Here is an 18,516-nt window from a genome sequence, read left to right as displayed (position 1 = left end):
TATGGAAAGCAAAAATATACAGATGGATGGAACCACAGGGAATTTCCCCCTCCAGCCAAATTTGATATGAAACATTTTGATACCAAGCACTCAACACAGCAACACTAAAACTAATAGTTTGGCTATGCTATGTTGATGTGTTTGCTATTTGGCCTTGTGGCTTTAACACGTTGGATACATTTTTAGCACATCTTAACAAACAGAACTGAAAATAAACTTCATGATAAAAAAAAAAAAAAAGAAAGGCAACAATTGTTTCACCTTTTTTGTACACACTAGTAACATGTCTGCCTAATGATTTTTTAAAAGTGTGTAAAGGCTTATGTGTTTGTCGCACATGTTGACTGGATTTTAACAGTATAAATGCGAACACAGATCGATAAGAATATAACTATTTATTAACTTAAATGCTAATATTTCTCTGGTATTATACCCAGCATCTTCAGAGCACAAAAACAGTTTGTTACAGTAGCGAGACAACCGCATCCACTGTAACAGTGGGACTAGTATGAGTAATTGTAGCATGCAACACAAAGCCTAAGTCCTTATTAGGCGCCATAAACAAATATTAATTTGTCTTAGGATGACTGTCTCCCAAATCTTTGGTAGATTTATACAGCCATACTTGTTGAGGTTTGGAGTATGTTTCAAGACTTCTGTTGATTCCAGGAACAACCTCTCTGACTTGTAAATGTTTCTGTGCAGTACTTTTGTTTTTTTCCAATTGATCCTGTGTGCTAGGGTATCCAAAGCATGGTCTGCCAGATATATTTTTTGTGTTCACTGAGACGGATATCCACAATTCTTCCTGTCTGTCCATAGGGCTTGATGACATGAACAGGGCACTTCATAGACTGCTGGATGGGAGAATCTGTTCTTAGGTTAATGGATGAGACTTGCCAATTTCACATGAGGTTTAAATATGGTGCATATTTGGTGTTTGTTAAGCACCCTAGATATCTTTTCAGATGTGCCTTCAATGTATGGAATCCCTCCCACTATCTTCTGTTGTAGATAGTGGGGGGGGGGGATTTTGGGGAGCATTTAGTATTTTATCTATTTTATGGGGATTATAGCCATTGGTCAGGAAGGTGCGATGCAGGTGAGAAAGTTCAGCAGTGAGAGCAATGTCATTGTTACAAATTGCTTTAGCTCTATGGGTTAGTGTTTTTAAGATACCATATTGTTGAGAAGGGCGATGGTGTGATTGTTTGTGAAACCGAGAATGATAAGGAACCTTCTGGAAGACGTGTGATTAGTGTGTCCAGGAAGGCAGACAGTCATTGGTTTTTAGTTCCATTGTAAAGTGGATTTTAGGGTGCTGGCTATTTAGATGCACTAAAAATGTGTTCAATGTGTCTGGGCCACATGGCCAAATAACAAACGCATCATCAACATAGCATAGCCAGAGACTAGGTTTGAGAGTGGCTGTGTTGATAGCTAGCTTTTCCAGATGTTCTATGTAGAAGTTGGCTAAGGGGGAATCCTATAGCTCTCCCATCTAATTGTTTGTATATTTTCATTGTATATTACATGGAAAGGGAAAATTGTGCCATCTGTTTACATAAAAATATACTCATAGAGAGATTTGAATCTGCAGCTTGTTGGATGAGGAATGGATCTGCTATCCATTCAGTCAGTCAAGTTAACAGTTATAGATATCCTTCCCAAAATTTTTAAACTGCATCAGAATGCTTTTCATGTTCTAGCAAGGAAATTTGCTCTGAAAAGGTCAAATGATATGAATCCAGTATACAGGATAGCTGTTATATCCTGTTTTACAGAAGTTGGAGGTTTAGGAGTAAAACAGGATATAACAGCTATCCTGTAAACTCTACATTAGCAAAGCTTTGAATGTTAAAAATATAATATATTTTTGATATATATATATTATTATTATTATTATTACGGGCAACTCCAAGGAGTCGACAGACTCATCGAGGGAGACCCTAACATCATGCCAAGAACAACTATTGGACATTCACATACTATCTATCATACCTCGCCTTGAACTCATTCAAAGTCATGGCACCCATCTGTCAGACTCTGGCAGCTTATTCCACTCATTCACCACTCTCAAAGTAAAAAACCTAGCTCTAATACCCTTGCTAACCACACTCTTGCCCAGCTTCCATGTATGACCCCTAGTCCTCCCTATTCTCAAAAATATCTTCTGAATTAATCTTATAAAAACCCTTCAGTAATTTGAATGTCTCAATCATATGAACCTTCCGCCTATCAACCAATTTCTGCAACCCACAAATCTTCAACCTGTTCTCACAAGGTTCATTCCATAGACCTGCTATCATCTTGGTCACTCGTTTCTGGATCCTCTCCACCTCCTCCCCATCAAGAAGAAACTCTGGCGCCCATATCTGGGCACAGTAGTCTAGATGGGGTCTTATCAAGGCTCGATACAGAGGAACAATAACCTGTTTGTCTCTGCTTGTTAAAGTATTTTTCAGCAACCAAGTGATTTGATGAGCTGATTTAGCCACTTTTGCGATGTGCCCCTCTAAACTTTTACTCCCTATCCACCAACACTCCCAAATCCCTGGCCTCGTCAGTCTCCTGGAGTACGGTTCCACCAATGTGATATACTGCTACTAATCTTTTCACCCCAAAATGCATAACCTTACATTTTGCCACATTAAATTGACATCCATTCTCCTTAGCCCAGTCCTCCAGACTATCCAAATCATCTTGCAAAATTTTGACATCCTGTGCACTCACTATTGTTCTACCCAACTTTGCATCATCAGCAAACAAATGAACACTTCCTCTCAGATCCTTTCCTATATCGTTAATGAACAAATTGAAAAGTAGTGGTCCAAGAACAGAACCCTTCGGCACACCACTAGTCACAGGCCATCTTTTAGACTCCTGAATAAACCACTCTCTGATATCTCTCCATCAACCACCCTCCAATCCATCTCACCAACTCTATATCCATCCCCATGTGGTATCCTGTCAAACGCCTAGCAAGTTCCAGTAGAATCACTGTAAACCCATTACCCTTATTCAGTCATCCCTGTGTTATAAAACGTGAGCAAGTTACCGAGTCATGATTACCCTTCACAAAATCATGCTGTCCCCCATACAGTATCTCATTTTCAACTATCCAGTCCTGTATTTTTCTCTTGACTAATTTCTCCAAGACCTTGACAACGATTTCTGATATGCTGATCGGTCGGTAATTTACAACAGAAGTCTTGGAACCATCTTTATGCAGTGGAACTATTTTCCCCTCTTTCCACCCCCTCAGGACTAACCCAGACCCGAGACTCAAATTAAATAAAATGGTCAAGGGCACTGACAATTCTTTAGCCGCTTCACGTATGACACGAGCTGGTATACCATCCAATCCCACAGATGTATTCACATTAAGTTTTTGTAATAGACTATTAACCTCCATTTCATTCACCACAATTCCTGTATAACCTATTGGTTCATTCATTCCTTCAATGTCACCACCTGGATGATATACTCTTGCAACGTGCTCACTCAGTAATTCAACTATATCAACTGATTCGGTTACCTCCCTACCATCGACATTCTTTAAAATCATTCTGCCATATACATTTTTTCTTTTATTTGCCACATATTGAAAAAACTGTTTGGGATTCTCTTTAGCCTGCATCACTAATGTTCTTTCATAATCCGCTTTTGCTTTTCTAACCACACTCGTTACCTTCTGACCTGCACTTTATACCGTTCATGTGTCTGCCGGTCACCTTTCTCCTTAAATTCCCTCCATAGTTGTTTCTATTTTGCAACTCAAGCTTAATGGTGTTATTCATCCATTTTAACCCCTACTTGATTTATTATTCGGACTCTATATATACAGTCAGCCATTGTCTCATGCAAACACTTCTTAACCACCTCTCATGCACTACTAACAACCAGCCCTTGCAGTTTTACATGCCATGGCACTTAACCAATGAAACTTCTAAGCTTGTTCAATATGGTCAATATATGTTCAAATATATCTGAATGTTAAAAATATAACACTATCCACCAGTTATTCAAGTAGATTTAAATACATCTCTTCCTAGAAACTTATGAAACTTGATGATTCTTGAAATGAAGTGTCAGTTACTCTGATTGTATGCCTATATCCAAATTCTAGGAAGTAATACAATCAGTTGTCTATCATTTTTTATTAATGTAGCATATGTACTGGCATTTGTTTACTTTGAATTCTTATAGTATTCTCCTTTGTTCACACAGCTATCCAACCAACAGGTTGCAGAAATCCTGATGTGGACATAAACATTGATTATCTTTTAGTGGGGGAGGGGATGAATTTTATTGCATAATGTAAGACCACTGCTACTTAGTCGAGACTTGATTTGCTTGAAAACGTTTCGTGTAATGCTATATAACAATTGTCATTTTCAGTTTAAATGTTATTTTACTGTTTTTGTTCTCTCTCTCTCTATGATGATATACTTTAACAAGGATGAAATGTATAGGAAGCAATAAATCTGTATTTTTATACATATTTTTACATTTACTTTATAAAACTGTCCTTACAAATTTCTTTAAAAAAGTTCATTGACTTTTAGTATGGTTTAGGATGAACATGTAAGAGTCAAGTTCTCATGCATTGTGGTGAGAATGTGGAATGAGCTACCATAAGATCTTGGGAATGCATCTTCATTGAATGTGTCTAAGGAGAGGCATGATAGATATTTAGGTATGAACAACTAAAAGGGTGACTCTCTTGATGAGCTCTTGGATTCTTGGATGGGGATACATATTAATATCTGAATTGCTGCAAAATCCAGTTCCGAGGCTTAATTTTTGACAAGAGGCTTGCATTTCTTGTATATATATTCATCAACTAATAGCTAAGTGCAAGAGGGCACTGAACATCCTTGTTCGCAGATCTACTACAACACTGGTGTAGATGAATCTTTTCTTCATCTATACCATGTACTTACTTACTCAAGGCTTGATTATGGGTTACAGGTATACCTTTACAAGAGTGAGAGACTATTCTTTAATGGTTGGCTCTTTCAACATTAGAAAATACAAATATCAAGTGATGCATTTCACATGTTTTCTAATCCATAGTTTTTGTTTAAGTGAATGAACTTACTTTTTTCTTTGGATATAAGCAGTTATGAGTTGACGTTGACTATCTTTTAAAAATAAAATTGTTTTCTGACCATTCTGAGAGAAAAGTGTGAATCATCATGTTTTCAGCATTTTATTTTTTTATGTTGTTCCTATACACGAGAGGTTGGTTGATCAACCTATGGTACATTAGTACCGTGTATGGGTAAGCATATTGGGATGTTGAATTCAAACATGTTACATCCATATTTTCTTTGGTTCAGAGATTATACGATTATATAGGCATTACAATAGAGCAGTGATTTTCAACCGGTGTGCCGCGAGAGGTCTTCAGGTGTACCGCGAGATTTATGAAAACAAATTAATTGAAAGAAATAATGTCATAATTTGTGCATTTATTTATTAGGGTCTGGTCTTCGCTCTTCTTGTGTGTATAAATCAATCAAAATTATGCCTATTTTTTGCCAGTTAATCAAAAAATTTAAAGGAATATATTTTTAGTGTGCTGCAGAATTTTAATAATTAGTCTAGGTGTGCCGTATTATGGAAAAGGTTGAAAATCACTGGAACAGAGTATTGCTGGGTAATTAACTGAGCCTTTGTTCAGATAGCCTGTAAGAAATGCAGAGAACCAATCAGAGCTTCTTCCTCTTTGCTCAGTCTCCTCATGTCTTAGGACTTGTGAATCTAGCCACAATGTCTCTCCATTTCTTTCTGTCTTTTGTTGCAGCAGTGGCCAACACCAAAGTAAGTCTGGTGATCTTTTTAATCCGGTTCAACCATAAAGGGCTTGGATGTCCACTTTTTCTTTGTCCTTCCACTTTTCCCTGGCTGATAAGTTTTTCTGGGTTGTCCTTTTCACTTCTTGAAATGTGACCGAAGTATTTGAGAATTCTTTCATTTACAATGTAACATAGCCACCTTTTGATTTTTAGTTGACTTATTATACTTTCATTAGACCTTTTGTCCCTCCAGGATACTCTCTATTAGCTATTCATTTTGACTATATCTTTCTTGCTGAGTGTCCAAGATTCAACACCATTAATGAAAATTAAAAACATCCGGCTATTGATCAGTTTTGATTTAGTTGCAATAGAAATGTTTCTGTCTTTCCATATTTTCTGCAATTGCACTATTGCTGACCTTGGCATGGTAATTCTTTTAATTTCTGGGATTGTCATCTACTCTTGGTGCTTATTAGAGCTCCAAGATAAATGAATTCATCCACCTTCTCAAAGTCAGTGTTGAGGGCAAAATTGTCATTTTCATCTATGGCCATGTATTTTGTTTTAGCATGATTAATTCTTAAACCTTATTACAAGCTTTCCCATTCAACTCTTTTAATGAGGCTGTCTCAATCTCCCCCCCCCCCTTTCTCGACATTGAACTGCGGAGATGTTTTCCATCTTCATCACAGTCTGATTTCTCTCATAGAGTTGTTTTAAAAGCTGTGTCAAATGTTCTGGAATGCCCACTTTACTTAATATTTTCTGGGTCCTCCCACCTGACACAGTCAAATGCTTTGCCATAATCACTGAAGCACATAAATAAGGGAATATTAAATTCTTGAGCCTTTTCAACCAAGCTTAGATTAGAAATTTGATCTTTGGTTCCATGTCCTTTTCTAAAATCTGTCTATTCTACAGGAAGATGTTGCTCAACATAGTTTTTAAATTTTTCTTTAATAATATAGAGAAGAATTTTGCTTGAATGTGAGATCAAAGCTATGGTTCTATAATTATTGTATTCATTTCCTTTTTTTGTGTATTGGTATAAAAATGAATTTATCAATCATCAGGCCAGTCTTCTATCTCCCAGATTTTATTACAAATTTTTCTGATGATTTTGATTCCTATGGATCCTAGACATGCAAGAAATTCACTTGGTATTTGATCGTGGCCCAGGATTTTCCATTTTCTGAATTTTTTTAGAGCTTCTTCAACATCTTTTTTTTTTTTTTTTTAAATGCAAGATTCCCTGCAGAAGTCTTTGGTGTTTTCTTTGTTGAATGAGAATGAATTATCTTTATATAGATTTGAGCGATAGTTTTTCCATCTATTACAGTTGTTTGCTGGATCAGTGAGAATAATACGATTGCTGACATCAGCTGTACTTGAATACTTTGGTTTAAATTTTCTATTTGTCAGCCAAACCAAAGACCTATTTTACTAAATAGGTCTTCGGTTTGATTTTGATTTGGATGACCTTCAATTTCTCTGCTGTTGATAAAGTTGTTTTTATCTTTAATGCCAAAGTTTTTTATGAGCTTAGATAACTTGCTGTCGCTCTGCCTATCATCTTCCATTGAAAGTGTCCTTTTGACTTTATTTCACAACTTGTTTCAGCATTTAATTTGTTATTCAGGGTGTGCTAGTTCTGGATTTTTTTTGGAACAATGTTGACTGTGCAGTTTCCAGTAATATTATTTTGGCCTTTTCCCAAAGTTCTTCTGGGGTTGTTTCTTCAGTGTCCTTCCCTAGTTTTTGAAATTTATTTTCCGCTTTAATGTTATATGTCTCAGTAATTCTTGTGAAATCTAATCTGGGTGGATATGTTGTGTTCTTTGTTTTCAGACATATTTTCATATCAGCAATGAGGAGTTGGTGATAAGAGTCATTATCAGCTCTGGGAAATGCTTCAAAATTTGTCACGATAGACGTCCATCTTTTGTTAATAAGGATTATAATAAATTTGGTTCCTTGTTCTATTTCCAGGTGTATAGTCTCCATTTATGTTGCTTACAGAAGGTGTTAGCGATCATAAGTTCTCTTTCTATAAAAAGCCAGTCAGTCTTCCATCTCTTTCATTTTGGGTGCTCAGTCTGTGATATCTAGGACTATCTTGTGGCCTTCCATCTCTTTTCCAACTTTTGCATCGAAATCACCCTTAATGATTAAAATGTCTTCTTTCGATATTGCTTCTATGGCTAAATTCAGATCCATGTAGGGGTGTAAATTTTTAGGAGTGTGATTGATGTTGGATTACAGTCAATCCTTAAAGAAATTATCCTATCCTTTCTTTCATGCTTACACAGTGATCAGAATACATTATCAAAAATTATGGAGACAACTACCGTGTTAGAGCAAAACTTTAGTTTAATATAAACCAAAATGAAACTTTACATTTCGACCTTCATATCAAGGTTGTCATCTGGAGCATACACATATACAAAGAAACAAGCTGTACTACAATCTACATGGCTTGCTGAAGTTACTGACCAACCGTTACAACGGGGCAATAATTGTTGTAACGGTTGGTCAGTAACTTTAGCAAACCATGTAGATTGTAGTGCAGCTTGTTTTTGTACCTTATCTTTAGCATAGAAGAATCAGCAGTAAATAACAAATAACCTTGCTATTTATTTATTCATTTTTTATTGCAAATACTTCTGTCTTTCTGATGAATTCATATTCAATCACCCAACATTATAACAGGGAATAAAGGAGTAAGTTGATATAGTGGTTGGTTTATTATAGTACTTTCATTGAGCGTGGCACTAATATGAAATTTAGCTGAGACTTTTTTAGTGAGTAAATTCACTATAGTGTTCTTGTTAAAGTTAGACTAGACTGTACATTAAATTTGGAAAAGTTCATACTTTCATGCATTTTTTTTCTAAATTTTATGAGCTAATTCATTATTTTCTTAATATTGTAGGAGCAATTTATTAAAAATAATGATGAAAATGAAAATAAAGATGAAAATCTGACTACTGATAGTAAAGAAGAGGTGAAAGAAAATATTTTAGATCATCAGTATGAAGCAGGTAGGAAAAATGATGAAAGTACATTGATGAAAGAAGAAGAGGAGGAGGTAAAAGGTGAAAATAATAAACAATGTGAAGAGAAAGCAGATACACAAGATGCACTTACTGTACTAGATATTCACTTAAATGAAGCAATAATGAGATCTGTAAAACGACCACCAGGAAGAAAAGGTATATGCTATGTGTTTATTTTGAGTAGTATTTAAGATGTATTTTGCCATACCTCAAAATGAATGGTTATTCCAGTGAACAATTTGTAATGGATGATTTCATTAGATATAGAGTGACATTATTATATAGTCTCAGTGTTAATACTTAAAATTAACCGAAATAATTTCATAGCATTACCTAGTTTGCAATATTGAGGGATTGTAAAATTTCTGCATTTATTTTATGGCCCTACTTAGTAAATCTAGCTATTTTTCCTGAGAACTTTCATTTCTGCAGTTTGGATCCATATATTATTCTTCTTTATGGTCCATGTTTCGCTTCCATGTAATAAAGATAATTTAGACAGGACATATAGTCTGATTCTGGTCTGTTTTTGTACCAGGGATGGGATAAATATATCTTTTATATAAACTTGTCTATATCTTTTTTATTATCTTTCACTATTTTACTCATTGGATTTTCTCCTTTGAAAGCCACTATTTTTGTCTTTACTTTTGTTATTTTCATATTATATTGCTCTGAAATTTCATTTAATGAAATTTGAATATTGGCGAACTGAAGCCTTTTCACTCTTTATTTTAGTAAATACTTTATGCACTGACCAAGAGTTTGCTTACGAAAAATACACCTCTGTTATATTTCGTTATCTGTGCCATTGTTAAAATATTGTTTATTTATTTGTATCTTTCTTTCACTCTTCCTTTTATATTTATTTATTTTACCTTACTTACTTTTCTTATATTTTCTTATTTTTTCTTTACTTTCTTCACTGATATAATATACTAATATACTTCCTTAAGAGTGCCTTACTCAACCCCACCCAGGAATGCTTCCTTTTCAGACACTGGCAAATTTATTTTTTATTGCTACGCCAGCCAGAGTCCTATAATATGAGCTTATTCAAAATTCAGGGAATATTCCTAGGTTAATTGGCATTCATTCTAATATACACTAAATAGATACTGGTACTAATTGCATTCGTGGCCAATAATCTATTACTCAAACACTTTCATTAAGTTCCCTCCCGCTATGGTTCTAAATTTTTGCAAGTGGTAATTTGAATTCTCGAAGTCAGGCATATACAACAAAACATGTTTATTGGAACAAATTACACTTTACAACTATAATTGGAATAGGATACTAAGCTTTTCAAAATCTCTTGCTGAGTTAGTTACTCAATGCTAATTTAACAAAACACTCACAGATCAAATTGTTAATCACACACAAACTATAAAACATTAAAACTAGCTAACTATGTTATTCTAAATCAAACTCTTATTGCATGCTACATTTAAAGACATTTCACAACCTGTTACTGTTCTGGTATAGATCATCTACAAAATTACAAATTCACATGTAATCTCAGTCACATGCAGCTAAAATTTCACTCCTGACATTCCTTTGTTCAGCAGAATTACTCTATCTCAAAATACAAATCCTTATTATAGTCCACTATGAATTGTCCACTTAATATAATCTAACATTAAATTCTGTCTCATTCAAACATATAGTAAAGGTCTTTACGTTACCCAATCTTTTTCCGAAGGTCTGTTAACGACCACATGTTGTTCGAGTCCTCCTTTGATCGGTTGCTTCTGCAATAGGTTTATGACTACGCTGTCCGTTTTACATTCTTCCGGACTCGAACTTCTCGCTGCCTCGATACAATGTTGTCTCTGCTCCTACTTGAGTGGGACATCCAGCAACTGGCACAATTTCTGCGTAGGCCGATGATTCGCGTGCTGCTCGTCATGGAATCTTGTTCAGCTTACTCAGAATGCCTGTCCGCTATCTGGCATTATGGGCCTGTCTCGCTTGTCCCTATTCCATCCGCTAGTCAGGAATCCTCGAGGTGAAGTCAGGAACAACCAGAAAAAGGCCTCGCATGATCGCGCGCATCGCCTTATATTTCGTCCCTTCTTTTCCACACGACCCTTAGTTTTCATGCCCTCAGGATGATCCTCAAAGTCCTAGCTGCCGTTAGGTGCTGTATTCTAGGGAATCCCACTTGCATCATCTTCCTCGTACGTTGTAGCTTGCGGCATTACGGCGGATACGTGCGTATGTAACTCTACCTTTGCACTCGTACTCTTAACTTCTTTGGCGACTTATTATGTTTAAGACAGCTTAATGGGACAAGATTATACTACTATTTCCTTATTACAAATTCATTAATCCGATAATCCTTCAGTTTAATTTTCAACTACAAGATTTTTCTAGTGCGATTTACATGTTATTACACAACTTCCTATGCAGCATAAATTCAGAACTGTGTGCTGTTAACCAGGTATTATCTGAGTTAGCCAAATTCTTATGTTAGATTCTGAATGAATAGTTTCTTAAAATTTGTCTGCAAGTGTATTCCTGTAAGCTCTCTGGTCAACTTTCTTACAAAAAAACTTTCATGGTTTCTGTATTCAGCATTGAAATAATGCTGGATTTAATATCCACTGAAGCCTTTAGGCTCTTTATTTTAGTAAAAGAGTTTCATTTAATGATAATACTGATCCTTGTAGATTCTCTTCTGATGTAGCTAATATAATTTGATTATCTGCAAATAACAGTGTATCTATCTTTCTTTGTAAACCTAATGGATTATGCTGTTTCCAGATTGTTATAATTTTGTTTATATATATCATCATCATCAAATTCCTGCCATGTACCCTCAAGGGGTGTACAGGATATGACAGTACTACATGAAAAAATTACATCATTACTAACTTCCTATCTACAATTTTCCTCCAAATCAGTCTGTTACTTGTTAAGACTCCAACATTATCAGATCTTATATTTCTATCGTCTAAGGCACTTTGTACCGTATCAATCCACCTATATCTTGGTCTTCCTCTGGGTCATTTTCCTGCCAACTTGGCAGAGAACACTTGTTTTGTTAATCTTTCCTCTCCCATTCTATTTAAGCGACCATACCACCTGAGATTAGCTCTGCTAACGCATTCCTGGATGCTGACAATGTCAAGTTCTTTCCTAATATCCTCGTTTTTAATATGATATTGCCATTGATGCCATCTGTTCACACCTCTAATCTTTCTCAGGACTCTCATATCTGCGGTCTCTAGTCGTTGGTCAAGTGTTTTACTTCTGACCCAGCTCTCAGATCCATAAGTTAAAACTGGTTTGAGCACTGTCTTGTATACAGCTAATTTAGTGTTCCGACTAATTTCTTTCTTATTCCATATGAATTTATTCAGTTGACTTCCCACCATACCAGCTTTGCTGATTCTGTTGTCTATTTCTATATTTAATTTACCATCTTCAGTAAAAATCGTGCCTAAGTAGCTGAAATGTTTTACTTGTTCCACAGGCTCTCCATTCACAACACAGTTGACATTTTCAATGATTCTGCCTATTTTCATTGTCTTTGTCTTTTTATTGCTGACCGTCATACCATATCTATTACAACAGCTATTCAATTTAGTCAGAGAATCTTGCAGACTTGTAGCGGATTTATTTAGTAGTATAACATTATCCGCATAAAGCAAAGAGCTGACATTAACATCTCCAATTTTGATATCATGTTTAATACCACTTTCCTACATAATGTGATCCATATAGATAAATGAATAACAGAGGGGATAATGTACGTCCTTGTCTCACACCAGATTTAACATTAAACCATCTTCCTGTTCTTCCTTCAATTCTAACTGCTGCCTTACAACTCAAATAAAGACTAAGTATTGCTTGATATAATGCCCCATTGACACCATATAACTGCGTATTGAATAGCTTCTCTCTTGGCACCTTGTCATATGCCTTTTCCAGATCGACAAAACACAGATCTTTGTTATATTCCCATGCTTTCTCGACTATTTGTCGTAAAGTGAAGATCTGATCCTGACAGCCTCTATTTGGCCTGAATCCAGCTTGTTCTTCACCAAGCTTTTCTTCCACAATTCTTCTCAACCGTTTCTCAAGTTTATATATATGTATATATTATTTTATTAGAGTGGAGATGATGGTTCATCCCTGCTGTGCTCCTCTTGATATGTCGTTCCATTCTGATATTTTTTCTAATTTGACTGCTATTTTATTTCCTGTGTATATTTCTTGAATAGACTGTAAGATATCTGGTTTTGTATATTTAAATCAGTTAAAATTTTAAATAATTTTTGTCCATTAACTTTATCAAAGGCTTTTTTCATAATCAATGAACAATTGTTTCTTTTTGAAATTCTTTTCTCTTTTCGATTAATAATTTTAGAGTGAAAATTGAGTCTATGCAATATCAGCCTTTTTTGGAATTCATTCTGTTCTTCTAGTAGTTTGTTTTCTACAATACTCTTTAGTTTTTCTTTTAATGTTCCTACATATGTTTTGTACCCTGCATTTAGCAGACTAATTCCTCTATAGTTATTGCAGGCATCTTTATTTCCTTTTTTCATAATTTGAGATAACCTGTGCCATTTTTTCCAAGAGTTTTGAATTTTTCCAGACATCCAGTCATGTTAAAAAATTTCAGAAGTCTTTGATTAAAGTTTTCTCCATTTTTGTACAGTTCAATGTTTATATAACAGTCTTGCCATAAATACTGTTACAAACTTCTGCAACGTGCTACCCACAGAATTGTATAAGCATGGGTCCATTAGTGATGCTGTGCACAGCCAACATTCGTGTGTTTATCAGTAGAGAGAGGGTTGTCTAGCTGTACAAGTTAACATTCAGTGGGGAGAGCAGTGTAGTTGTAATAGCACTTGACGAGGTTGGAATGCAGTGACTTGTTATTTTCAACACTTGGGATCAGTAGGCTGTTTGTGTATTGGGCTATTAACCATTATAATGATACAGAAGACATCTGACAGCCAATGAACAGTCATTGGCTGTCAGAACAGCTTGTGAAGGCTGTATGTAGTAACTAATGATCTCGGGGTGAGAGCTGTTCTACACGATGCTTCTTAACACAACAACTTATGTGGTAGAGAGCTATAAAATCAAAGGCACTTCTCCAGCAGTGGGCAAACAACAGACACAGAGATATCCTCTTCTCTTCATAGATGATTAGAGGATATCTATATCATGAGAAGAGGGATGGATATCTATGCCAAAACAATCAGGTATGTGCTCCAGATGGTTGCACAACACATGCCTTAGCACCCAGGATTCAGAGACATCAACACTACACTTCAGTGATGGTTTTGTGTGAGTGTGTGTGTGGGGGGGGGGGGGGAATCACATTATCAGTGGATATCCAACTTGCATATCTGTCAGAAAGTAGCCAAAACCTCCACCAAAATGTATCAAAACATCATGCTGAAACCTATGGTACGGCCTCTGAACAGCACCTTGCTTCACAGTAGGCAGTGGACTTTTCAATAGGACTCAGCCCCTCTGCACAAAGCGAGAACCACACGACAGTGATTGGAAGTGAATGTGCCTGACCACATATCACCATCTAATTGACTGTCTGGAAGTTCTGATCTGAATCTGTTGGACTTCAAATTGTGGTCGGAGCTTGCAAGAAACAACACCCTGGCTTCACCAGCCTGAAGATGGATTTAGAACAAGCAGTGATTGGATTTTGTGCTTGCCGCCATCAGTATTTCAGGCATGTGTGAAGACCAAAGGTGGATTACGAACATTGAAAGCTGTAAATGATTTATTGAGAGATTAAAATTTTATGCACTGTTCAAATTGTAACAGTATTTATGGCAAGACTAGGTATTGTCTTCTCCTGGTGTCTTTCTATTTTTCATCTTATTTATTGTATTATTTAGTTCTGACATCGTCATATTTTCCGTTTGATCAGTCTTTGTTGTTACATTTACTTTATTATCAGCAGTCCAAATTTTGAAAATAATTTATGTTTTTTTTTAAATCTATAATTTTTATTTTTTACCTTTATCTTTATTTCTTTGTTCATGTATTTTGTAAGATTTTAGTTGTGGCTTAGATATATACTTTTCTAGTTCTGTTACAAAATTATTCCTTCTCTCTCTCTCTTTGTTTTTTTTTTCCGTACTTCTCGTTTTGCAGTTGCAGAGTTTCTTTATTACTGCGTTTATTTTGTCTCAGTTTCTTAGTCCTCTTTTTCTATTCTGTTTATTCTTTATTCCTAAACTTTCTGTTAATGCTTTTGCCAGTATTTACTTGATGATAGTTATTTCCCACTTTATTTATTTTTAAGCTATTTTGGTTTAAATCAAATATTTGCCAATATCATATAATGGTCAGAGTTTAATTCAAAGCCTCAATATGCTCTTACATCAGGATTAACTTGGCTAATTTAAAATTTGAGATAACATAGTCAGTAACTGACGTACATCCTCTGGTTAACCATGTACGATGGTGGTCTGAAAAGTTCTCATCCTAACAATGAAAAAACGAATTTATAATTTCAAAATTATTTTTATTTTTCAACATAATCTCCCTTAAGACTAATACATTTATTCCAGCGATGCTCGAGCGCCATTATCCTGTCCCTGTATGTTTCTCAGTAAGATCTGCAAAACACCCCTCTATAGTTGCAATCACCTCTTGATTTGAAGAAAATGTGAGTCCAGTGAGAAAGAGTTTTAGTTTTGGGAAGAGATAGAAGTCAGAGGGAGCCAAATCTGGGAAATAGGGTGGATGTTCCGACAATTCACAGTGCAGATCCCTTAATTTTCCCATTGCCAAAACAACTTCATGGGCAGGTGCATTGTCCTGATGAAAACTGATTTTTTTCTTCTGCAAACCAGGCCTTTTCTCAAGAATTTATTCATCTAGTCTGGTTAAAAAGATCAGAATAATATTCCCAGGTTATTGTTTTACCCTTTTCAAGATAATTAATAAACAAAATGCCTTTAACATCCCAAAACAGCGATACCATGACCTTTCCTACTGATGGAACCGACTTTATCTTCTCTGGCGCTGAACAACCGGCTTCTGTCCACTTCTTTGACTGCTATTTGGATTCTGGTGTGTAATGGTGAATCCAAGTCTCATCCATAGTAATAAATCGATGCACAAAATCAGTTTTATTCTTGTTAAAATGCTCCAAGCACTGTTCAGAGATTTTCATGTGAGTGTGTTTTTGATCTGCTGTGAGGGAGTGTGGCATTCATCTTGCACAAAGCTTTTTCATTTGCAATTTTTATCCTACACATTCTTTTGAAATGCCTATAGTCTCAGCAATTTCATGCATTTTGACTCGCCGGTCATTCAATAACATATCGTGCAATTAATCAATAATTTCTGGTGGTGTTACACTTTTTGGACGTCCTTCACATGGATCATCTTCAATGTTGGTACGGCCATGTTTAAACTCGGCAGTCCATTTCTTAATTGTCGAAAACGAAGGAGAAGAGTGCCCATAAACTTTTAATAACTTCGAATGAATTTCTTTTGGCATTAAACCTTCTTTTACAAAGAATTTTATAACTGCAAGATACTCAGTTTTATCCATTTAAAGGAATACAGACAACACTTTTGCCTCTGAGAGCTGTACAAAACAAACTTCTTGATAGCTTGACTTGCAATTTCACATGGATGCTTATGACAGATGTAGACTGTCATAAGCATCTTAGGAAAAAAAAAAAAATCTTGCCGATAGTGTTGCCATCTATGGTCGAGGCCGAGAACTTTTCAGATCACCCTCGTGTGTGTATATATATATATATGTATAAATAACAAATCAGAGAACAATAGACAATCATAAAATGATAAAAATAATATTTCATAATACCATATTGTGTAACTGTACCATTCATTACCACAATAATTGTGCTACAGACATAATTTTGTCTTTTTGCCTAATTTGCCATTTAAATATTGGAAAAAACCACTCTGTATAGGTACTGAATACTGAATTTCACTAAATTTCAGAATTATTATGTCTGTCAGTAATAATGATAAGTCTAGGGAATAATAATAATAGTAATAATAAATAATTATAATGAAAAAGAAAAACATTATCCTACTAGTATTTTTTGCTCATACATATGTCTAAAAATACCTTGATAAAGTTCCATAATGCTGGATCAGTGGAATAAAACTATTATGAATTCAGTTGAAGTTACTGACTAGGGTAATTTTTAGGCATTGTTTTAAGCCAGTTCTCTAGTTATTTGATCTTTAGTGCAGGGAAATGGGTTTCCCTTCTTGTAAACCTGGGTTTGTAACTCCACAGTCAGGAAAAATAATTCAGCCATAGAAATTCACATGATCAGACGTTAATACATTAATTGAACTATTGCATGCAAGTCTGGTTTCCGTGGTGACCGATATAGTGGAGACTGCAAAGGAGAGTGTGAAAAATTATATCAGGATTGTGGATTACAGACTATGAAGACAGACTGAAAATTTGCAGTCAGCATACACTAGCAAACAGGAGCAATATGGTGGTATGATTGAGACTTACAAACTTCTGAAAGGGTTATACAGAATTTCAGTAGATGGAATTTTTCATTTTATGGTGCATGGGGAAAGGACACGAGAGCATCCATGGAAGTTGAGAATGAATGCTGTGGAGAAGGGGATTAGGGCTAGATTTTTCTGTCGTAGAATAGTGTGTGATTAGAATCGATTGCCATTGGATGGTGTGTGTGCAAGTAGTGTGAATGAATTCAAGAACAGGTATGACAGCTGGTGCAAATAGTGTGGCTTTCCTTGATTACTTCCTGGAGGTCTCTCTTAATAATAATATTAATAATGTTCATGAGACATCAATTTTTTGGTCAGATTTTTGTTTGCAACAAAAAGTTGACTAGTTTTTAATAGACCAAATGCTGAACCACATTCAATATGTTTCTTTATCTCCTCTTTATCTGTTCAGCTGAACTGGTTATTCATTTGACAAGGCTATATAATTTTTGTTTCAGAACAGGGAAGATTCAACAGGATTGCAAAGAATGTATGGTAATCCCACTGCAGAAAGGTGGTGCAAAGACCAATATATCCAACTATCATATCATATGTAAAAATTTTTGTCATCTATGAATCTGCACTGCACTAAAAGCTTTGGTTGAATGTTATGGATATATTATTCAAAATTCTCCATGAAATGGTTATAGAGAATGGATTTTCCCTCATTTTCCTTTGACTTGTTCACAAACTTTATTTTAAAAATTGAAAGAAACGAAATTAATTGCTGGTGTGGTTGAACAAGTGGTTAGCATGTCTCCTGCCATGGGCATGGATGTTTATGATTATCATTAGGTAGGAGATGCATTTCAACAGCTGGTGTGATGACCAGTGTCCTTCTTATTGGAGGCCTAAAGTGGCTTGAAAAAGTTTCATATTTGGTTTATAGAGCAAGGAAAAGAAAAAACTTTAATAGCTGATAGTTCATAATTGATTTATATGTTTATAGTTGGAGACAGATCTCAGAAGTGTTCAGGAGCAGTTTTTTTTTTTGGGGGGGGGGGGGGGGGAAGGAACTCTTGTTGCAGATTTATACATTAATTCCAGACTATGTAAAAATACATGAAAGATATAAAAAATTAAAGAAAATACATAAAAATAAAAGAAACAAATCCCGATCCCATCTATGATGTGAATGTATC

General features: G+C 35.4%; 1 protein-coding gene across 1 annotated transcript in view; it reads left to right on the top strand.

Annotated features, from left to right (window-relative positions):
* Positions 1–18,516, top strand: part of Brd8 (Bromodomain containing 8) — a 575,604-nt gene that overhangs the window by 378,079 nt on the left and 179,009 nt on the right. The window contains exon 12 of the mRNA XM_090393081.1: positions 8,740–9,019. Within this exon, the coding sequence (XP_090249207.1) occupies positions 8,740–9,019 (280 nt within the window). The remainder of the gene's footprint in view (positions 1–8,739; positions 9,020–18,516) is intronic.

The sequence above is a fragment of the Typopeltis vanoorti genome, chromosome 5, assembly GCF_054136105.1.
Source record: "Typopeltis vanoorti isolate ZY-2024b chromosome 5, IOZ_Tvanoo_1.0, whole genome shotgun sequence".
Lineage (NCBI taxonomy): Eukaryota > Metazoa > Arthropoda > Arachnida > Uropygi > Thelyphonidae > Typopeltis > Typopeltis vanoorti.
The sequence above is the reverse complement of the archived record's forward strand: the minus strand, read 5'-3'. Positions and strand labels throughout refer to the sequence as shown.